The sequence below is a fragment of the Symphalangus syndactylus genome, chromosome 1, assembly GCF_028878055.3.
Source record: "Symphalangus syndactylus isolate Jambi chromosome 1, NHGRI_mSymSyn1-v2.1_pri, whole genome shotgun sequence".
NCBI lineage: Eukaryota > Metazoa > Chordata > Mammalia > Primates > Hylobatidae > Symphalangus > Symphalangus syndactylus.
This window is the reverse complement of record NC_072423.2, coordinates 118,286,396-118,310,857: the sequence shown is the minus strand read 5'-3', so window position 1 is coordinate 118,310,857 and position 24,462 is coordinate 118,286,396. Positions and strand designations below refer to the sequence as shown.

The window sequence follows — 24,462 nt, the reverse complement described above, 5'->3', positions numbered from 1 at the left end:
ACAACCTCTTTGTGAAATGGAAGTACTATACAGTTTTGTTCTTAATTTGGTTCCAAAGCTTACAGGACAGGAAAATTTGCTTATATTCAAAATTAAACTAAACTTTAGACTCACATTCAAAATAGCTCATCCTTCGAGAGAGGTATATGGGATCTGGTTTGTTCTGAGGGAATAGGAGAAATGCATCTTCCCTCTCAAGGTCACCCTGGGTCATAAGCTCATGAGTAGAGTGACTAGATGCAATGGCCTGAAATTTAAATGACTTGCACTGTATGTGCTCATTAACCTATTAGTTATATTATTAACCTCATAATAGGACTCCAGTGTAATAGTGCTTACGTAATAAGATTGTTGAGAAGAGTAATTAAATAATACCATCTTATAGATTGTGTTTTTGTAACATGAACTTACTCTAATAGGAACAAAATAGAGTAAGAAGCACAGTTTTAATTAGGCACACTACTGTTTGGTATAACAATCGGATAAGCAGGTGGGGAAGAGTGGTGTGGGAGAGAAGAGGAGTTGGATAGCACTGCTGCTCTGAGTCCTTCTTGTTTGTCCTAACTGATTTGAAGGCCACTATGCTATGACAGTGCTGGGAATGGAGACAGAAATGAGGTTTGGTCAGTTGTAGGGTTTCCTCAATGATATTTAGATTTTATAACATCCTCTTACAGCTAAAATTTATTATTGATACTCCTAAAGAGAAAAATATTTTTACTGCAACTGGAAACTCCTTTGTCCCCCCCAGTTCCCATTTTTCTATGGAAACAGTTGTTTTTATATGTGATTTTCGATAATGCAGTGTTTCTTAAAATTCTATCACTGTTCTTGTAGAGCAGTCTGTATTTGTTAAGTATATATAGTACAGTATCTGATTTTTTTTTTAAAGTTGCTTTAAGTATTCCATGTGCAGGAGTATGAACACTAAGTCAAGTTAAGGGGCTTTCATATTTAGGTATTGTGCAGGTAGACCTTTGATTTTGGTCCCTTTTGTTCCCAGAGACTGTATCTTAAAGTCCAAGAGACAGTGCTGTAGAGTGAAATCCTGAATTCCTGCTTTCACTCCTTAACTATGTATGTATACTTGTACAAAGAATTGAAGCCTGATTCTTAATTCAGCAATGTTTATTTTATTAAACACCAATTAATCTTTATGTAATCACCTTTTAACATTTTTTAATATTTTGTCTTTTATTTTAAATTTTTAGTTTTTTCTTGGCCAGGCACAGTGGCTCATGCTTGTAATCCCAGCACTTTGGGAGGCCAAGGCAGGAGGATTGCTTGAGCATAGGAGTTAGAAACCTACTAGCCTGGGCAACATAGTGAGACACTATCCGTAAAAAAAAAAAATTTCCTTTTGCTTTTTCTTTAGAGACAGGGTATCACTGTGTTGCTCATGCTGGAGCAATGTGACTATTCACAGGCATGATCATAGTGTGGTGTAGCCTCAAACTCCTGGTCTCAAGTGATTCTCCTATCTCAGCTTTCTGATATGTAGTCACTTTTGGTGACTGTATAGTTTACCCTCATATGAAAATACCTTGTATTAGTTAGGCTAAATGATAAGATTGGTTCTAACATAAAGGTTAAATAACAGTACTTAAAACAATATAAAAGTTTTGCTTTTCTGTCACACAGCACTCAGAGTCAGCAGATCAGGACTGTCCATGTGAGGGATCCAGGCTCTTTTTGTGTCGATACCGTGTTACTCTTGACATGGGGTGGGTGCATGCAGCTCTTAACAGAAAGATTCAAGTTTGATAGATACAGAAGAATTGATGGAATCAGAAGAATCATCATTTTGCAAGCCCCAGGGTAATAACTGGTTCAGAAAGTAGTCATCAGTGGCCAAACCATAGGTGAAAAGTTGTGCTGTGTGCAATGTATCCAACAGATTATTAATTTAAAATGGAGGAAAATTCCTTTACAACTAAGATGTGGCTAATATCTCAGTTATAAAGGTATTTTAACAGGTCGGGCTGACATGCTTTCTAATGGGGTGCAAAAACAAAAAGATGGAGATGGAGACTATTTTAGATTAAAAGAGGCCAACAAATGAAAACCAAATGGGTATATAATGCTTGAATGAGATTCCTGGATTTTAAAAAATAGATGTATATTTGTCAGTAAACTAGAAGGAACTCAAATGCTAATCAGTTGAGGATTGGTTGAGTAAAATTTGATAACAGCCAAACAACAGAATTCCGTTCAGCCATTAAAAAGAATGAAAAGGGGGGCCGGGCGCGGTGGCTCAAGCCTGTAATCCCAGCACTTTGGGAGGCCGAGGCGGGCGGATCACGAGGTCAGGAGATCGAGACCATCCTGGCTAACACAGTGAAACCCCATCTCTACTAAAAATACAAAAAATTAGCCGGACGTGTTGGCGGGCGCCTGTAGTCCCAGCTACTCGGGAGGCTGAGGCAGGAGAATGGCATGAACCCGGGAGGCGGAGCTTGCAGTGAGCCGAGATCGCGCCATTGCACTCCCGCCTGGGAGACAGAGCAAGACTCCGTCTCAAAAAAAAAAAAAAAAAAAAAAAGGGGAAAAAACATGTAAAGGGCATTGTAGGGGTAGTTGGGTAAATTTGAATGTGGACTATTAGGAGGAGTTTTTTCCCACAGTAACAGATTCTTCAAAGCCAACTAAGTGTCCAACAATTCACTTTGATTCTGGACACTATCTACCTAGAGTTAGTGTCATATTCCACAAGTTAAGAGAAATCAGTTCCACAAGACTGCTCCCACTGCAGGCATGCCAATCGCAAGTCCTGAGTCACTCTTTTTTTTTTGTTTGTTTCCTTCTTGTCATCCAGGCTGGAGTGCAATGGCGTGATCTCGGCTCACTGCAAACTCTGCCTCCCAGGTTCAAGTGATTCTTGTGCCTCGGCCTCCCAAGTAGCTGGGATTACAGGCACCCGCCACCACACCCGGCTACTTTTTGTATTTTTTATTAGATACAGGGTTTCACCATGTTGGCCAAGCTGGTCCTAAACTCCTGACCTCAGGTAATCCACCCACCTCGGCCTGCGTGAGCCACTGCAACTGGCCTCTGAGTCACTCTTACTTCTGACCAACCAGCTGTAAATTAGGGGTTTCTACAACCCCCTGCTCAGCTTCAGTAATTTGCTAGAGCAGCTCACAGAACTTAGGAAGCCAGTTGGCTTACTATTACTGGTTTATTATAAAGGATATAACTCAGGAACAACCAAACAGAAGAGATGCCTAGGGCAAGGTATTGTAGGTGCAGAGGGTGGGGAGATGCATGGGCCTTCTGGACATGCCACCTCCCTCATTGTGTTCACCAGTCTGGAAGCTCTCTCTAAGCCCTGCCATTTAGGGGGTTTTGTGGCTAAAAACATATGTATGAATGATCAATTATTTCATCACGTATGATTGCATATGTGTGATCAATTATTAACTGAATCTCCAGCTCCTCTTCTCTCTCTGAAGGTTGGAAAGTGAGGCTGAAAGTTCTAGACCTCTAACCAAGGCATGGTTTTTCTGGCAACCAGCCCCTATCCTGAAGCTATCTGGGGGTCTGCCAAGAGTCTCTTCTTTGGATGCGAATGCTAAGGGATTTAAGTGTTCTCTTTCAAGAATCTGAGAGAAATATCAAATAGTAAGCTGGGTATGGTGGCTCATGCCTGTAATCCCAGCACTTTGGGAGGCCGAGGCAGGCAGATCACTTGAGGTCAGGAGTTCCAGACAAGCCTGGCCAACGTGGTGAAACCCTGACCACTAAAAAGAAGTACAAAAATTAGCCGGGCATGGTGGCGAGCACCTGTAATCACAGCTACTCAGGAGGCTAAGGCAGGAGAATTGCTTGAACCTGGGAGGTAGAGGTTGCAGTGAGCTGAGATCACGCCACTGCACTCCTGCCTGGGCAATAGAGCAAGACTCTTATATCAAAAAAAAAAAAAAAAAAGAAGACCCCATCAAAAAGTGGGCGAGGGTCATGAACAGACACTTCTCAAAAGAAGACATTTATGTAGCCAAAAAACACATGAAAACATGCTCATCATTACTGGCCATCAGAGAAATGCAAATCAAAACCACAATGAGATACCATCTCACACCAGTTAGAATGGCGATCGTTAAAAAGTCAGGAAACAACAGGTGCTGGAGAGGATGTGGAGAAATAGGAACACTTTTACACTGTTGGTGGGACTGTAAACTAGTTCAACCATTGTGGATGTCAGTGTGGCGATTCCTCAGGGATCTAGAACTAGAAATACCATTTGACCCAGTCATCCCATTAGTGGGTGTATACCCAAAGGACTATAAATCATGCTGCTATAAAGACACATGCACACGTATGTTTATTGCGGCACTATTCACAATAGCAAAGACTTGGAACCAACCCAAATGTCCAACAACGATAGACTGGATTAAGAAAATGTGGCACATATACACCATGGAATACTATGCAGCCATAAAAAATGATGAGTTCATGTCCTTTGTAGGAACATAAATGAAACTGGAAATCATCATTCTCAGTAAACTGCCGCAAGGACAAAAAACCAAACGCCGCATGTTCTCACTCATAGGTAGGAATTGAACAATGAGAACACATGGCCACAGGAAGGGGAACGTCACACTCTGGGGACTGTTGTGGGGTGGGGGGATGGGGGAGGGACAGCATTAGGAGATATACCTAATGCTAAATGACGAGTTAATGGGTACAGCACACCAACATGGCACATGGATACATATGTAACAAACCTGCACATTGTGCACATGTACCTAAAACTTAAAGTATAATAATAATAAAATAAAATAAAAAAGAAGAAGAAAGATCAAATAGAACAAAAGATGCTCCTATCAGTCCTATCACTTAGAAAATTACAAGTTTTAGGAGCACTGTGCTAGAAACTGGGGACAGAGGTCAAATGGAACTGGGGACAGAGGTCAAATGTTAATGTTTCATGTTATGCCACAACTATGGAGTAGATGATAATCACTATTAAATTTATTCGGTGTAGTGGTTTTGGATTTAAGTAGCAGAATATTTTTATTCTTTAGGAATATAAGCGGAAGTATTAATAATTAGGGGTGAAGTGTCACAGTGTCTTTAACTTTCAGTTTGTTCCAGAAGATTGTGTGTCTAGAGAGGGATAAATATGGCAAAACGTCTTTGTAGATTTGAAAATTTCGAAACAAAAGTTCAAGGAGGGGAATTGCACATTTATTCTTTCAGACAACCTTCAGGATCATTTTGTCAAGTTCCCTCAGAAATCTCACTGGTATTTTTGAAGGTTGCAATTAAATTATAGGTTACTCTAGGGAATATTGGGCACATTTGCAATTTTGAGTCTTGTCCAAGAACAAGGTATCTCTCCCTTTATTCATGTTGGCATTATGCCTCTCAAAGTTGGAGTTTTGTTTTTATAGATCCTATACTCTTATGGTTATGTAGTTAGAATGTTTCTTGTTGCTTTTGAAAATGTGATTTTTACTGTATTTTTTTTCTACTCGTTCTTGTTTGTCATAATATAAATATCAACAACTTCAGTATCTGTTGGTATTTCATTTGGTTCTTTTGGGCATTCTAGGTGTATAGCTGATGTTTCAAATGATAATAAATATGCTCTTTTTTACTTGTAAATCTCTCATATTGTCCTCTTGTCTACTTACATTGACTAGAATTTCCTTTTTTTTTTTTTTTCCGAGACGGAGTTTCGCTCTTGTTTCCCAGGCTGGAGTGCAAAATGGTGCAATCTTTCGGCTCACCGCAACCTCTGCCGCCCGCGTTCAAGCGATTCTCCTGCCTCAGCCTCCCGAGTAGCTGGGATTACAGGAGTGAGCCACCACACCCGCTAATTTTGTATTTTTAGTAGAGACGGGGTTTCTCCATGTTGGTCAGGCTGGTCTCGAACTCCCGACCTCAGGTGATCCGCCCGCCTCAGCCTCCCAAAGTGCTGGGATTATAGGCATGAGCCACTATGCCCAGCCTACATTGACTAGAATTTCTGAAACAGCATTAAACAGTAGTGATGCTAACAACTACTTTTGACTTGTTTCCTGCTTCAGTGGAATTAATGCTATAGGAGTGTTTCACCATTAAACATAATGCTGATTGTTGATTTGAAAGGTATCTGAGAATATGTGTGTTATATAAAGGAATGAATGTTGAATTTCTTTTTTCTAATTTATATTTTTCTTTTTTAAAATTTATTTTGTTGTTTCTGTAGTAGATATGAATGTTGAATTTCACCATGCACTTTTGGTTTCTATCATGGGAATTTTTTTTTTCTATCATGGGATTTTTATAGGATTTTTCCTTCACTTCAATAAACTGTATTAGTAGATTTCCTAATATTGAATAGTGTCTCTTTTAAAATGAGATTGGCATATGGGGTTTTAAATTTGTTTTATATCATCTCTCCCAGGCTTTGGTTTCAATTTTATTTTGTTTCAAAAAAATTAAGCTTTTCATCTTTTGCTGTGCTCTATAACAGTTGATATGGCGTTATACTTTACTGTTACTTGAATATTAGAAGTAATTCATCTATATCTAAAGAATTAATAGCAGCACTCTTTTGGATAGTTAGCAGCATTTAGTGTCTTTATTGGGCCTGTTTTTTATTCTGTATACTATCTTATAATTCTTTTTTCTAAATTTTGGTATTCTTCCTTTTATCTTCCTAAGTGATTAATTTATCTTTAGTTTTATTCATTAATGAATATATGACTGTATGCAGTGATTGGGATAAATAAGTGGTATTTAACACTTTTTGCATTGTCAGACCTGGCGTCTCTAACATCTGGCCTCATTTCCTGACATCCTGGCTCTTTGGTTCTCTGATCTGCACTAATATCCTCGTCATAACTACATGAGCCAGTAAATACGTTCTCTTTTGAGTTTTTGCTTGCACTATCTGCAGGAAGCCTTTAGCTGGGTGTTTATGGACATGTCATGGAAGAAGCTTCATGTGGCTAAATAATTGTTTCAGCCTTATATTTTATGTTTTTTGGCTATTTGTTTTATATCTTTTACTAGGTTGCTGCCCCTCCTACCAAAGAAGCTTGAAAGATGTAAAATATTGTTAGTTCTGCCGGTGAATACCTGTTTAAGTATGCTTAAACCCTTGGCTGGGCACGGTGGCCTGTAATCCCGCACTTTGGGAGGCTGAGGCGGGCGAATCAGAAGGTTAGGAGTTCAAGACAAGCCTGGCCAACATGGTGAAACCCTGTCTCTACTAAAAATACAAAAAATTAGCTGGGCATAGTGGTAGGCGCCTGTAATCCCAGCTACTCGGGAGGCTGAGGCAGGAGAATTGCTTGAACCCGGGAGGCGGAGATTGCAGTGAGCCAAGATCGTGCCATTGCACTCCAGCCTGGGTGACAGAGTGAGACTCTGTCTCAAAAAAAAAAAAAAAAAAAAAAGAAGTATGCCTAAACCCTTATTTCCTCTCTGTCTGCTTCAGAAAAGTCTACCAGTTGATTCTCACTATGAAGTATGAGGATATGTATTTTCTTTCACCAGTCCGAATCCTTCTTGTTGGTTTTTATTGATTCTCCACTGCCTTCCTCCAGTTGAAATTATTTTTACCCTGGGCAACATAGTGAGACCCTGTCTCAACAAAAAATACAAAAATTAGCCAAGCATGGTGTCATGCCCCTATGTTCCCATCTGTTCAGGAGGCTGAGGCAGGAGGATTGCTTGAGCCCAGGATGTTAAGGATGCAGTGAGCAGAGGTTGTGCCATTGCACTACAACCTGGGGGATAGAGTGAGACCCTGTCTCTTAAAAAATAAAATAACATAAATTATTTTTATATCACAGGCATGAGAAAAGTTCATGATATGTTAGTAAGTAAAGCAAGGTGCAGTACAGTGTGCATAATCTACCATTTTTTAAAGGAAGAAAAATAAGAATATATCAATATTTGCTTGTGTATAAAAAGAAACTGGAAAAATACACAGAAAATTAATGAAAGTGAGTACCTGTTGATGGGATTGGGAAACAAGGCTTCTCATCCTGTACCTTTTTCCACTGATTTTTGAGTCATGAGAACATTACCTATTCAAAAGAAAGAACATTTTCAGATGGTACATAAAAAAAATTTTGCCATTACATAACTTTGTTTCCTAATACTGATAACATTTAAAACCATAATTAACACTGTTTGCATTGTCATACCTGGCAGCTCTAACATCTGGCCTCGTTTCCTTTCATTTTAAAACCATAATTATAGTGATTTAGGTTTAATTTTGTAATGTAATAGATTCAGTGCCCAATGCCAGTCTTCCTACTAGTTCTCATTCATTAGTTTTTTGACTTATATCTCAGGGATATGTATTCAAATAGATATTTCAGGATAAAATGTAATTGTATTTCCTTTGCTAGGTATAGAATTCTTGTTTCACAGCCTATTCCTTAAAAATGGTAGACTGTGCTCAGTTGTCTCCAGTTTGTAATATAAGGTGTCTGAAGCTGGTCTTCTTTCTTTTTTCTTTGTGAGCGATGTGATTCTACTGCCTGGATACTAGGAGGCTTTTTTTCCATTTATATCTCTAAAACTAAATAGCTTTATTAATTGATATCTTGATGTTTCTCCACTTACATATTTTTTCCTGGTATGTAGTGAATAATTTTGATCTGTATATTTGGGTGTTCTTCCTTTATGAAAGTATTTTGTAAATCTGTCTTTGAATAATTTTGAGTATTATTATTATTATTATTAAATATTTATTGAGCACCTAACTCTGTACCAGGCACTACGTAAGTCTCTGGGGATATAGTGGTAAGTAAAGCAGTCGTGGTCCCTATCTCTCTGCGGTCACACACATCAGTCAGACCTAGGTTATATATAAATGCCCTTAGTTCATACTAATGATAGCTCATCATATTGTGTAGCAGCTGCATTTCCATGTGTCATTCCTAGCCAAGATGTGAGCTTCTTGAAACTCAGGCACTACGTTCTTGAAACTCAGGCACAACAGTATATAATACTGTTGGATTCCCTGACATATGGGTAAGATCTCAGTAAATAATATTTGAGTAAATGGCCCGATGTTATTGAAATGCTGCTCCTGTTTCTTAATCTTCTTCCTAGATTTTGCTCTTTGCCTACCTAGTGTGATCTGTTCTTAACCTTTGCTCTTTTCCTCACCCCTTGCTTGTAATTAGTTGTTCTATGGGTTATTCTTTGCCTTTTGTGTAGTGTATCAACCCCTGCAACATTTTTCTAATTGATGCTCACTTTTCCAACTACCATGTCTTCTATGTACATAGTACATGGCTCCTTTTTAAACCATTGAATCTGCAATTCCAGTGCAACTATTTCTGAAAACAAGGAACAGTATTGAAAGATGATGTTTGATTTTATTCCATCTGTGTACTTGGTGATTTTATTCCTTTCACCTAGTGGCCAAATCAGAATCTACACCATGACATAGACTTTTCCTGTCTGTAGCCAAAGCTTAACGCGTTAATATTACCTGATTAATCTTAATATTGTTCCCTTGTCTTATTTTTAAGGATCTGCATGTTGATATTTTTGGATTAAATTTAGAAACCAGTCCTGCTTTGTGTCATTTTTGTCCTTAGCCATGTATAAAAGCAACATACTAATGTTTACACTAACAGTAGATTTTAGTCTTATTATAGAGCTGTGTATCTGTTGGCATAACATTAATTCTGTGGACGAAAACTATGTATAAGAATATTATCAATAGTATTGACTGATTCTTGTACTCCTGATTTCAAGTGATCCTCCAGCCTCTGCCTCCCAAAGCACTGGTATTACAGTGCCCAGCCAGTATCGACTGATTCTAAAAGATTACTAAATTCCACTAAATTATAAATAGTATTTGTTGAGTAACAAATTTTTCTTAGATCTTATTTATTCAGTCAGCAGCAGTTAGTTTCCAAAGAGGCATCATCAGCAGGGGTTCTTAACTCTTTAAAGAGATGGGGTTACTGTCACACTCATTTTTCTCGTCAGTTTGGGAGCCAGAGACACTTATGCAAATTCATTCCAAGTCTGTTCTTTATTGTAACTACAGCTTAATTTTTTTATCTTCAATATGTTTTGTAATCATAGTTTATGCTTGCCATCACCGAAAATATTTACTAACTAGACTAGTGAACCACATTGACTTTTTTTTTTAAAGACCATACCTTTAGAATATTGTCTATTTTGAGTTTCAAAATAAAAGTATCATCACATGGTAGCCTGTTTTCTATAAAATAATGCAATTCAATAAAAAATATTTGTTGAAAACCTGTTAATCTTGCTAATGAGCTTCAGTTCAAGTTAGTATTTGCTGATCTGTATCCTGTAGTGTTCAATCTCAGGATTTAATTTGAAGGAAATTAATACTAGGTTACCTCTTTATAGGTAGAAATCGTAATGCTGTTTTGTTTTTTTGACCTTGCTTTTTGTTTTTAAACCCTTCAAATTGCATATATACAAGCATTTTAACTTAAGAAAGTGGACTCAACTAATGTCTGAATATCCATAGTTCAGCCTTTGTCATGCCTTGCAAACCTGATTGGGTTAATGTGTTTTTTTTTTCAGGATTTTAAAATTATTTTTCTGTTGTGCCAGGTTTAATCTTGCACCTTGTTATTGAGGCGAAAACAATTCAGTTTTGTTGTATTTTTCCTCTTGTTCTTAACAACGTAATGCCATAGAGGAGATAAAACCTCTGCTCTATCCTTTGTGCCATGAGGTTCGGAGGGCAAAAGACTTTTTTTTTGAACCAAGCTAGAAGAGGGTAAGATACTAGAGGTGAGATTTTTTTTTTCTTTTTTCTTTTTTTTTTTTTTTTTAAGATGGAATCTTGCTGTGTCACGCAGGCTGGAGTGCAGTGACGTGATCTCAGCTCACTGCAACCTCCACCTCCCAGGTTCAAGCTATTCTCTTGCCTCAGCCTCCCAAGTAGCTAGGATTTCAGGCGCCTGCCACCACACCTGGCTAATTTTTGTATTTTTAGTAGAGATGGGGTTTCACCATGTTGGCCAGGCTGGTCTTGAACTCCTGACCTCAGGTGATCTGTCTGCCTTGGCCTCCCAAAGTGCTGGGATTATAGGCGTGAGCCACCATGCCTGGCCGAGATTTTTTTTTTTTTTTTTTTTTAAAAACCACTCTAGTTAGCTGTCCCTGTGTGAATATTGGATAGGAATGTAATCACATTTTAACTGTTTTCAAGTGTATTGTGCTACTGGAGGGTACATAATTTCCAATCATCTGTTAAGGAGAAACTAAAAACATTTGAAACTTTGAACAGCTTTCATTTTGAGGCATTACAAGTTTTTGAAAAAAAAACAAAACAAAAAAACACCCTAATGTTGAAGTTACTATGGCCCTAAGAAAAGCCCTGTTTTGATTATTTCGATTATGTCTTCTATCCTGAAAAGTAGCCATCTTACAGGGATTGCAAAGATCTAAGTCTGTTCTGGTATGCAAAGCTGGATGATTTTGAACTTGACACCAGCTAAGCCATTTCCCAGAGATTTATGAGGACTGATCAAAATACATTTATTATACTGGTAAAATGTTTCCATGTAAATACAGTGATAGTTACTATTACTGATATTATAGGTATTTTTTTAAATTCTGAAGTGACTTTAGATACATTGCTCCCTGCTTGAAAGTCTTGAGTCCTCCTTTTTGCTTACTTTCCATCTTTTTCTTCATTCCCTTAGGTTTTAAAAACAGCTACAAAGTTTTGAAATTGCTTTATAGTTTGGCTCTTTTAAAACTATAGGCTAAGAACGTTGACACAGGAAGGTCTTCCATCCTGCTTTACCCATTAACGATGTCTATAATGCAGTATCATTGTTTCCTCCTCACAGGAACTGACTGATATGGCCAGGAATACAATACAATCTTAGTGATACAAAGTCATTTTGCGTCTGTTCTGAACATGATTTATGCTTGGTCCACAGTTAATTTTTATTTATTCTGTAAGTCCTTTTGAATAAATAAAAATGGTTATAATGGAAAAGATCTTATAGAATAAAGGGAAAAGGAACTCAAGAGTAATTAATTGCTAATCAGAACTACGTTTCTTATTTTATTGATATGCTTTCAACAGGTCCATAAAGTCACAACTATTTTTATAGTAATAGATTATGATTTGCCTTTTGTGCTCTCATTCTCTTGTGAATATACGGTCAGGTTTTCCAGAGATTATATATTAATATGTGATGATATCACTGCCCTGACAGCTAATGGAACATGTGCTTGTGTATTCTTGTGTTTTAAACATTTCTGAGTTTTAACATTTAATATGGTATATAGCAATAGATATGAACCACATAAACAGAAGCTCAGTAATGAGTTTAAAAGAGCCCTGAGACCAAAGTTTGAGAACCGTTTTTCTCTGGCATAGTTAAATTGAAGTTGCAGACTTTTCCTTGCAGTCTCGTGTTTGTTGTAGGGAACCATAACCTCTTCTCTTTCTGCTCTCTCAGGGAATAGAATGGGAAGTATTAAGAGTCTTGCTCTGTCACCTAGGCTAGAGTGCAGTGGCACAATCAAAGCTCACTGCATGATCATAGCTCATTGCAGCCTTGAAATCCTGGGCTCAAGTGAACCTCCTACGTCAGCCTCCCCAATAACTACAGGCATTTGCCACCATCCCCAGCTAATTTTTAAAATTTTTTGTAGAGACGGGTCCTTCTGTGTTGCCCAGGCTGGTCTCAAAACTCCTGACCTCAGGCAACCCTCCCTGCCTCAGCCTCCCAAAGTGCTGGGATTATAGGTGTGAGCCACCATGCCCAGCTTAAAATGTGAATTTTAAGTGTGATTGGTGCAATTCAGGAAGGTGGCTCTTAACAGTTCTTGCTTAAAGGAAGAAAGCTGAAAATAAAGAGACAGAGATGTTTCTTTTTAACAGTACTGGCCAGAATTACTGTCTTTTGATGTACTGTCATCACTGGAAGGGCCCAAGCATAAATCAAACAACTATTGAGAGTATTTTTAAAGAAGATTTATAGTTCAGATAGGGAACTATACTATGAGGAATCTAATAATACAAAGTTCCTTTAAAGCACACTTAAAATCCTATAATTTTGGGGCTGGAACCAATTTGGCTGCATGTAAATTTTGACAATAACAAATAAAATGGTGTTCTTGTTCATAGGTATCACGCAGTTAAATGCTTTCCCATTACATCTTTTAAAAAATTAAAATGAATTACAAAAATAGACTTTCTAATTTGTTAGCCCTGTTTCTTTCTCCCATTTAAATGTGATATATTTAACTTGCTTACTATTTTTTTCCTATGTATTTTGTTTCAGTTGGTCGCATTATGTTTCAGCTCTTCTCAGACATATGTCCAAAAACATGCAAAAACTTCCTTTGCTTGTGCTCAGGTAAGTGAATTATTATTTCCAATGAGAAGCTGTGGCTTACAGTTTTACCTTGCTGAACAGAATAGATATTTTCCTGGAAGAATAATGGACTTGTGAAATTAGTTTTGTGAATTAAAAAAAAGAAGAGTTACTTATACTGACTTTTATATGAAATCAGGGAAGCATTTCTTAAGGGGAAGAGATTGGAAAGGAATGATCTCAAAAATGAAAAAGAGAGTTAAGAATCTATGTTATGTAATGGAATCTTCTCTATACATTTTAATTTATAAAATAATAGCACACATTCAAAACTGATTTGGTAGAATTTTATGAATTTCACTACTTTGAAAAAATTTAGTATTCCAAATTTTACAATAAATTTTAAATAAATAGAAAAAATGGGGAGGGAAACATCTATAATGTTACTGTAAAATTAGAACACACTGGACGGGTGCAGTGGCTCAAGCCTGTAATCCCAGCACTTTGGGAGGCCAAGGCAGATGGATCACATGAGGTCAGGAGTTCAAGACCAGCCTCGCCAACATGGTGAAACCCCGTCTCTACTAAAAATACAAAAATTAGCCGGGCGTGGTGGCAGGTGCCTGTAATCCTAGCTACTCTGGAGGCTGAGGCAAGAGAGTCACTTGATCCCAGGAGATGGAGCTTGCAGTGAGCCAAGATCGTGCCATTGCACTCCAGCCTAGGGTACAAGAGCCAGACTTTGTCTCAAAAAAAAAAAAAAAATTAGAACACACTGAAATTTTAAATTCTTACTTGGATACACATACTCAATTTTTGCACTAACTCCTTGATTTTGTTATTTATTTATTTATTTACTTATTTATTTATTTTGAGATGGGGTCCGACTCTGTCTCAAAAACAGGCTGGAGTGTGGTACTGTGATCTCAGCTCACTGCAACCTCCACCTCCCAGATTCAAGTGATTCTCCTGCCTCAGCCTCCTGAGTAGCTGGGACTATAGGCCTGTGCCACCACACCCAGCTAATTTTTGTGTTTTTTTTTTTTAGAGGCAGGATTTCACCCTTTTGGCCAAGCTGGTTTCAAACTCCTGACCTCAAGTGATCTGCCTACCTTGACCTCCCAAAATATTGGGATTACAGGCGCGAGCCGTTGTGCCTGACTAGAGTGATAAGTGTGTCTAATATTATGTCCTATAGCATGTAGGGTCTGTACCACACAATTTTACATTTACATGCTGCTTTGTATTGTTTATTTTGGTTTGCGTGCATGTGTGTATCTTAAATTTTCATGTCATCTATTTCTTATATCTCTTCCAGTGCCTAACACACAGGAAAAATTTGACACAGGATTAATTGGTTTGTTCTTTCCATGGAAGGATGTATGTATAATTAAACTTCATTTCTTTTTTTTTTTTCCAGGAGAGAAAGGCCTTGGGAAAACAACTGGGAAGAAGTTATGTTATAAAGGTTCTACGTTCCATCGTGTGGTTAAAAACTTTATGATTCAGGGTGGGGACTTCAGTGAAGGTAGAGCTAAAAGTTGTGTTCCTAGTAACTCCATCTATCAGTTTTTAAAGTATTTCATTATTACTTTTAGTTCTAAATATTGTGTCAGTTACAGTATGATATAAAATGTGGTCAATGAATACTTGTTGGATGAGTGAATATTATAGATCCAGAATGTATGAAAAAGCAAAGTACCACGTAAGACATTTTATTTTGTTTTTATGCAGTTTATTTTATTAATACTATAGTTACTTAGTGAATTCCTTTACAATGAATACCAAAGTACTGTCTGATTGCTTTTGTTCTAGAATGTTTTTGGTGTTATATTACTGTTTGAAATAAGTAGGTTGTGAAGATGACTTTTTTGATGGTATTTATTGTAATGGGATTTGACATATATTTTAACGATGAAGTTAATTGAGGACTCAGAATTTTGATTATTGCAGCAGTTATAACATTCCAAGGTTTCCTTCAGCAAATTGAAGCTATCAAAAATGATTTATGTGTTAGTATATTTTTAATGTTCATTATGGCTTAATGTAGCTCATTATTTCCAGGTAATGGAAAAGGTGGAGAATCAATTTATGGTGGATATTTTAAAGGTAAGGCTTAATATTTTACGGTCTTTTGTTTCAGTTCTGATATTAAAGCAAGTTTGATCATATACTTTTAATGAGAAGAGGTTTACTTATAGTTCACTTTTTGCATGAAACTAATGCTGCATGAAAATACTTTATTTGCATGAATTTGGGGATAAATTATATTGTAATATATAATTTTTAATTGACAAGATTAATTAAGGCTAACTTTATGGTTAAACATGACTTTCAGCATGGAGGTTAGGCAACTATATACATGAAAACTCCTATCTTCCTGCCTAAAACTGTCAACATATTCTTTTGTTTATAGAGAATGTGGTCTTTTGCAAAATGAAAAGGTAAGAGAACGAAGCTCAGTAACACAAACTCCAATTCTGTTCCCTTGCACCCTTCCTAATAAATTTATGGACAGTCTGGGTCAGGTTGTGGCTGGATTTCTATATTGCTTGAAGACTTGGAAAATTCTGTGTATTACTACATACATGCCTCTGTATCTTTTTTCATTTCCCAATGGGTTATTAATTTCACATCAGAGAAAAGAGTCTAGTTGTGGGGTTTTTTTTCCCCTAAACCAAGCAATTTCTTTGAATAAAAGTTGAAATTTCCTTTTTCAAAGGTTTGTATGTTTTCTTTTGTATATTAGAACTATGACTGTGTTGATTCTTATAATAGTAGTATCTGCATAAATCTAACTATTGCACTTGCCCCAAAAAGCCTTAGAAAAGTCAGTTGCAGAGATTTGTAATGAAATCTAATATTACTAGGTTTTAACGCTATAATAGCTTCAGTGTTATAATAGTCTTTTATATTTCCTTTGGGGGAAAATGGATTACTACTCTTTTTCAGAAGCCTGTTCCCAAGGTAATCACTTTTTAAAGTTCTCTATGTTTCTGTTTGTTCTGAAGAAGATTTGTTTGTATGAATGTTAAAAGGACATTTAAATTAGTTTTCAAGGATATTCCTGCTGGAATTAAAATAACTCTAAGTGATCTTTATCACAGATTTTTTTATTCCTTTGAACTAGTAGGAAACAGCTATTTAGCTGGTTCTATTATGTAGCAATTTAAAACTAATGCTGTAGGCCACTTTGTGGTTGTTCCCTGTGGCAGATACTTTTGTACCTTAAAATTGTATTTTGCTATTTAAATTTTTGTTTCACAGGGCTTTCTTCCTTAGATAATTTTGTGATACAATTGAGTATACACATACTTAATTTAGATATGTTCCTGTAACGTACTATAACATAACTTTTTTGTCTTACAGTCTAGCTTCAATTCAGTTGAATAATAAATTTACCGTATAAAAATTAAACACCTGAAAAGGTTATTAAACTTCTTCCATGTATAGCACATTAGGCAAGCTAATTGGAAATTTGGAGGAATTAAGCTAGAGATTTTTCTAAAATTTTACTAGTTTTCCCTGAAAGTTAATAATTTAAATATCATTTAGCCAAAGTATGTTACTACTAAAAGTGACTGTTCTAAGGCTGTTTGTATGAAGTATTAAATATATGTTCTTTTCCTCAAGGCTTTAATTAGTATCTTTTGGCCTTTTTATGCTTTTTTATTTGATTAGCTTAAATTTTTCTTTTCTGAGTGTTCAGTCAAGTTATCTGTACTGACCAGAAGAGGAATTTCATCTTTTGCTTTCTATTTATTACTTGAACATTACTTTAAAGTGACTTATAATTGGAGACTGACAAATTTGTGTTTTCTTCAAACAGATGAAAACTTTATTCTCAAACATGACAGAGCGTTCCTTTTGTCAATGGCAAATCGAGGGAAACATACCAATGGTTCCCAGTTTTTCATGTGAGTAGGCATAATTCAGAGATGAGCTTTTCTTAAACAGAGAAGCGCTGTTCATAAGAAAGATGGTATAGTTAAACCAAGTTTAATGCTAAAATTCTGTCAGCTTTATTTTTATTATTAATTTCTAATATCATAGTAACTTACAAGGTCTAACAACTGCCTCAGCATTCAGCATATATCCTGAATTGGAAGAATGAGACTTAAAAAACTTATATATTGTTTTCAAAATATGCTGTCTTCAGAAAAGATGACGGCATATTTAAGCACCTGTCAAATTTGAGTGCTCACTTTACCAAAACTAGATTGGAACATAAACTATTGATGAACATGTAAAAATTGTTCATCGAAGAGGATTCAGTTAATTGTACCCCCTCAACAGGGAAAGCAGTTTGAGGTTTTTGTTGTTTTTTTTCTCTTACTGTTGCTCTTTGTTTTTTTGCATGGTTGTTTTTTTCTCTTACTGTTGCTGTTTGAGGCAATTTTGAGAGAGGTACTATTATTTTCTGATGTTATATAGAGATAGGTGACCTGCTGTTGAGCGAGCATTTTAAAAAACTCATTTTATGAAGTCTCCATGCATAATTGAAATAACCCAATACTGCTGTCATTTCCACCAAAGTTTATGAGATTGTCACTCAGGAAACTTAAGAATACTAAATTTGCTTTTGAAAAAGCAAATATATTTACATGTATGTGCATTGCACAACGAAAAACTTACCTTTTTTTAATCTGAAAATTCTAAATAAATCCTTTGGCATACTTTTAGTTATATTCTTATCTAAGGCTCCTTTAAAACCTATTTTTATCATAATTCTATCATATAAAATGTGAAAGATAACTGTCCAGCATGAGGGTTATTGCTTTTGATTGGAAGTGAATCTCAGTTGTGCTATGTATGTTGGAGAAATATTTCATTAATGATTTATTGAAAACATTTTCTTTGTCATCTTTCTGAATGAATGAGTATGAATGGCGCTTCCCTGTCTTTAGAGGAGTATATTACTGACATACGAAACTCAAATGTTAAATTTGTCTGAAAAATACATTTCTACATGATCTGATAAAGTTCAGATAAGGGGCATTCTGTTCCTAAGAATGTCCTAAAAATGGAAAGCTGATAAAAGATTATGCTTAGAATTATACAGGTAAAAGACCTACAACAGTTGTTCTCTTATCTTGTTTTGATCCCATAGGTTATTTGTTACTACTCTTCTTTAATAGAGTGATTTTCTATTCTTAACCTCCTTAAGAGCCAATACAAAGTAGAAAGAAATATTTTCAGAAAGCCTCTTTAATAGTAACTTAATGTAAAAATTGTTTATCCTTTGGTTGAGGTTTCCCATTTCCATTTTTAAGCTTATCTGAACTGTGAACATGAAAAACATAATGATTCATTGGTCAAGAAGCTACCATTTGAGGGCTCTAAAGTTTCTTTCAGATTTCCTTTTTTATATCGGTAGAATTAAAATTTGATTTATCAAGTAGCAGCAGCTTCTTGATATTGTTACATACGTTAGCTTGTTCATAAAATGTTAGAGTTAAAACTCATTAAAAATGCTATCGTTAAACATACACTAATTAAAATTCAGTATACGAGATTCTCCCTTCAAAAACATCTTATTTTTATTTTATTTAGTACTTGCTTAAGTATTTTCTGGGAATATCTAGTAAAGGCCTTTACTGTTTTCTACATGGCCTAATTTTATATTGGACTACAATATTTGAGGAGGAATGCCAAATACAAAATTTTAAATCAATAAATTACAATTATAATTTTTTACTTATTTTCAAAGTTAATTTACTTTAGATGGCAGTAAAATCACTGTGAACTTCTGATTGAAAGAGGATTTTTTACTTTAAGTTTGAAATTTCCTTCTGGAAAGGGGTTTGCAGTCCCTTTGGAAAGGAGTAAGCAATCTTGGAAGTAATTGAGTATTTAATCCTCCTATATTTTTTCTAAAGATTTTTGTGTCTGTATACTTTCTTTATGCTGGCTAGAAAGATCAGTTCTCAAGAGTTGCAGGATAAAATCAAATTAAAATTTTCATGTTTCAGAACTAAAACGTATCCTTGCATTTATGGGAAGGATAGGTAAAAATGGAGATGGTAGCTGATAAAATAAAAATCTTTGAAACTATGTTTTTAAAAGCCCAAAGCCTTTTGGAGTTGAAAGTATTAAAAAAAGTATGATATGCTATCTTCAGGTTATGTATGTGATCACAGATAATAGCTCTGATGGTCACAGAGCTTGCTGATGGCTTCAAAGGATGGCTCCTGCCTTTTACCCTGTTACCACAGCTCCTCATATGGCACTTTGAGTGGCAGTTCTGGAATCTGAAAAAGAAAGGATAGTGAAAGAATGGTGGTAAAATGAAAAGAACTGTCTTTATAGTTCCTGCTTTATAGGCTCAATAAGGATTTTTAATACATCCTTGCAAAATTGTTTTCGTAGTTTTTGTTACGAATCTGTTACTCTGCAATTCCTAAGGAGTAGATCTGGTGCTGTTAGTGTGGGTATTTGCAAAACATCCCTCAAGGATTCTTGTGTTTTGTGCATTAACTACTGTCTTCATTACTTACACATTTAAAAACTCCCCCTTCCTTAGGCATATGTCATTTTTATTCAACATAATTTTGCATATATTGCTTTCTTTGGCTGGAACAATTATATACATGATGAAAATCAGATTTTCTTCTATAAATCTGTTTGTAATTTTTACAGTAACTTTATTTCTACTACTGTATTTGTCATAATGATTTTGCTCTCGGGGTTCTATATAGAAGAAAACTTGATTCTTTTTGGAATAGTACTGCTCAAGAAACGTGAAAGAAGTGATATATGGCACTATCCCCATGAATCACTAAGGAAACAGTGGTTTTATTTTGAACATTTTTGAAGAAATTCAAAGATTTGGGACTAAAGTTACCAAGTTAATTTGGTATTTATTTTGTCCTTTGTATTCTTATTTATTTTTTAGGTTAAAGAATAGGAAGAAACCACAATACAAGCTAGAATTATAAAGTTATAGAGTGGAAAGAGATTTAGAGATTATCTAGTCCAACCTTTTCATTCTGTAGATTATGCTGAATTCTTGAAAAGGCATGTAAAGTCCAGGTTATAGAAATTTTACTTATAATCTGGAAGAAACTGATAGCTAGAAAAAGAATGCTGCACACTTATTCATATTATTAATGCCTTTACTATAAATTAAAGCTTATTTAAGCTCAAAATTTTATTAACCACTCTGCTCTGAATTTATTTTAGTTAAGTATTAGAAGCATCAAGCATTTTGCTGGAGAACAATGACATTTGGGGAAACGTTTCCCCTTTTGCTGTTAGTGATAGCTTATTAATTCTGGCTGTAATTTTCATTGTCTTTATATACATTAATCAAAAAGACAAAGATGTTGTATAAAATAGTCATGAAAAAGATTGAGTAAATAGTTTATAGCTTTGTAGTAACTTCTGGGATAGGACACTAATATAGCTGTCAGGAAACCTTGATTTTAGTTTCCTGTGTACCTTGAGTTCGTTTTTCTTAAACATTGGTATGAAAATATGCATGTAAAAGGAAGAAAGTGTTTTGTAGGGTAGTCCTAAGTTTCTGAATGTGTGGAATGGTTTATGTGCAAACATTGTCCTGCCTAATGGAAATAGTCATAATTGCCTAGTTTTCATTAGTCTGAAAAATGTCTTTAAAGAAGTATTGGGCTCATCTTAAATCAAGAGCAACAGAAGTCTCTTCATCAGCTGCTGTTAGAACATGAGTCTGCGCAGCCGTAGAGTAGGGATCTGCAGACCCTGCAAGAACAGTTCCTGTCACTGGCCATTGTCAGTGGTCATTAATAATTATAACAATGTAAGAAAACAAGATAATATAGAAGAGTCAAACTTTGAACTTAAAACACGTTTACTACATTTTAACAGTCATAAATAGGGCAATGGGGGGGCGGGGCATAAGAAGTTTTAGAATATGTTTTATGTCATTTAAGAATCTGACTTGCAAGTACCTGAATGGGAGAGAAGTGCTGATTATTACAAAGTAGTGGAGCAAGGAGAGTTGAGGAGTAGTTGGTTTTAAGGGGTTTGTAAAGCTGTGTTGGTGTTTGGGTAATAAAATTAGATTCGGGGTAGAAATGCTTTTTCTACCCACATATCCATAAATTTATGTAAGAAGAAATGCTAGTAAGTGTTAATAACCTGAGAAGCTCTAGCTTTTTCCTTCCTCTTTTTGGGGTAATACCTTCATAAGTTAATTTCAGATTTTTTCATGAGCAAAGATGTTCATGAAACTTAGCCATAAACCAAATTCTCTGAATATCAAGTGTCATCCCTAACATCCAGGCTTAATAACTTAATGTTTATGTGACTTACGTGCTAGCAATGTGGAAGAAATTTTTTATCTAGTAATGTTTTGTGTGTATTAACATTAGTGCTGAATTTTAGAAAGCACTTCTATTTTGGTGACTTTTGGAACACATGGGTAGAGCATTGTCAGGTGGCTTGGTTAGTTTCCATTACCCTTACACAAGTGTTGTCATTCTGTACAATTTGGTGCCTCTTCCCTGACAGCGTGATAGTTTCAGGAGTTGAAGAGAAAGCATTGCATGTTAAAAGCTAAAGTGGACAGAAGTTATTTTTATTTCCCTCTTCTGTACTACTTTACACCTACAGTCACTTTTTTTTTTTGCAACATTCGTTGAAAACTCCACATTACTTCAAACATTATGTTCTTTTTTGACACTTATTCATGTTGTCAATGCCTTTATGATAATTTTAAGCTTATTTTTAAATATTTCAAGATTTATTACATTCAAAACTCTTATAAAAAGCATTTTGTTCATGGTATAATAGTATTTTGATCTGAGTAGTGGTAGATTTGTTTAAATATAGATAAAAATTGGTCAGTGTATGTTCTCCAAAAAAAAATCTTCATAATGGGAAAAATCAGAGATTAGACAGGAAAAGAAGATATTGTGGCTAAGATTTGACTGCACTTAGGCTTTCATCTCTCTTGCCTTTTTATTCTCTGAGAAGGTCCCTAAAATTGTAGTTATGCTGCTTTATTATTATGTTCAGTGACTTAACTTCAATGTGTATCTAATGTCACTGAATAGTAACTAGGGTCCAAACATTTGCTCATTAACTTCTGAAAGTAGTCTGTTGTGGTATGTCACCAAACAAAGGTTTCAAATGTAGAAGCATGAAAGGTTCTTTAACTATTTGATGTGAGTTAGTTAAAAGTTCCTTGCAATTTTGTTTTGGATGATCTTAACTCACTTTTTTCTAATGAAATTTTTGCTTTCAACTGTAGTAACTGCTCCTGGGCATTCAGAGTTTTATATTTATGTATGTATGCAAGATACACTATTCTCTTTTGAGAAAATGTTGTCTTAGCTAATTTCTGGGATTTGTGAAAGGAAATGTAATATGTTAATAGCTATTACTGTCACTCTATGTTACAATATTAAGGATCTAAATAGATTCCCACTTAGCCACGAAGCTTTTCTTAAGCATAATTCATCTCTACGTAAATATCCCATATGAAAGAAAATTTAGAGCCCTCCATTTAAAAAAGCTTTCTTGCTCTGCATAAAACTTGAAAATAATTAATTTCAGTTATATTGATATTAAAACATAGATTCAGTCTTGTCTTAAAAGTGTATTACAATTTATTTCTTGCCATTTTTGTGTAAAATTTACAGAAAGAGTGTTACACCGTGCGCTCCAAAGGTAATGTCTCATTACTCTAAGGCTCTCTCTCTTTGCCTTTATCTCTTTAATTCTATTGTTATGTGCATTGAAACATTTTAAGAAAAAAAAAAAAAAACTTTCTGCTTTATCTGTATAGCAGCAGTACATGTAAAACAAGTGCATTTTATTTTTCATGGTTAATCCTGGGAACTATATTTTAACTTCAGTGGCTTGTTTCCACCAAGTTCCTGTACATCTTCTGGTGGGGGAGTGGGGTTATTAGTTTATAGTGTGGTTTTAGTTCTCATTTCAGTGTGGAATTAGTCATTTCTGTGTAAGGGCAAAAGGTTCTCTGATAATGGTATAAAACTATGGATTGTTTTTGGAGTAGCAGTGACACTTGTCAATTTCTAGGATTTATAAAGCTTAAATACCTTGCACACATGTTTTTTAAAGTAGATTCAGGGGTCAGGGAAACTGAAAAATCACTGTCTTTAAGTACAAGAAAAAAATAGAAATGCATAAATATTGAAAGGTTTTATAATTTGAAATGTTCTTTGTGGTTTTTTCTTTTTTAGGTATGTTTTCATAAGCATATATAAATTTAAACCTTTTTTATAGCCTCTGGCCTTAACTTACTGAGCATGTGTCACCATTGCACAGCTCTTTAAACAGCTGCTTTTAAGATCAATGCAATTTTTTTTTAATTGAAAGTTTTGAAAGATTAAGAGTTAGTGAGATGAGCTCTCTGCCTCTTTTAGTAGAATTGGATGGTCTGGACTGTGCGTATTATTTCTCTCCATCCTTTTGTAACCCTCTTTGGCTAATGTCCTCTTTTCATCCACATACTAGCCAAGTGCCAGTAACCCTGCTTTACATTGAGATTTCTACTCCTGGAATGTAGGTTGAGAACCCCAGAGGGCTTCTTTTTGTTAAACACTTTTAGTATTCTTAATATGTAATCTAATCCAATTAAAGTACAGACTTATATTTCTGTATCTTGAGTTGCAGATGCAAGTAATGGACTTAAATCATTCACATCAGGTTTAGGCACTATGGGCAGGCTGAGTTGTCCTTGAAAGAGTCATTCCTATCTTCATTTGTTTTCTGCACTACTACTATAAAGGACCAAGTTTGCCTGTTCTTGGCAATTTTCATTTGAATTAAAAACTAAACTTGAATGTCATAAAGATAGCTATTCCATCCTCAAATTGAGTCTCAAGTAGTATGTTGCTGCATCACTACACTACTCTGGAATGTTTTATTTCACCATTTTCTCCAAAGGTTTGCCATAAGGTGGTTTTTACAGCCTTTCTATTAGCCAAGATGGCAAATTGAATTGGGCTCTCTATGTTTTAAGAAAAATTTGCAGGCTTTCCCCAGTACTACAGGATCTGTGAGTTACGGGAGAAAGGATCAAAGAAGGAGAAGGAATGTGTCTAATCAGGAAACCGTACATTGTTTTTACTTCTACATATTTGGGGCTGATCCCTTACATTGTAGAAAAATTTACTTTTTTAAAAGCACTCTTGGCCGGGCGTGGTGGCTCACGCCTATAATC

At 35.5% G+C, this 24,462-nt stretch overlaps 1 protein-coding gene across 4 annotated transcripts in view; it reads left to right on the top strand.

Annotated features, from left to right (window-relative positions):
* NKTR (natural killer cell triggering receptor) overlaps positions 1-24,462 on the top strand; it is a 49,249-nt gene that overhangs the window by 4,845 nt on the left and 19,942 nt on the right. For 3 of the 4 annotated variants that reach the window (XM_055281221.2, XM_055281220.2, XM_055281218.2), the window contains exons 3-6: positions 13,257-13,331; positions 14,710-14,817; positions 15,354-15,398; positions 17,119-17,206. In XM_055281221.2, the coding sequence (XP_055137196.2) occupies positions 13,257-13,331; positions 14,710-14,817; positions 15,354-15,398; positions 17,119-17,206 (316 nt within the window). Of the gene's footprint in view, positions 1-13,256; positions 13,332-14,709; positions 14,818-15,353; positions 15,399-15,705; positions 15,734-17,118; positions 17,207-24,462 lie in introns of those variants that run through there. The other variant, XM_055281222.2, reaches the window with a different exon arrangement.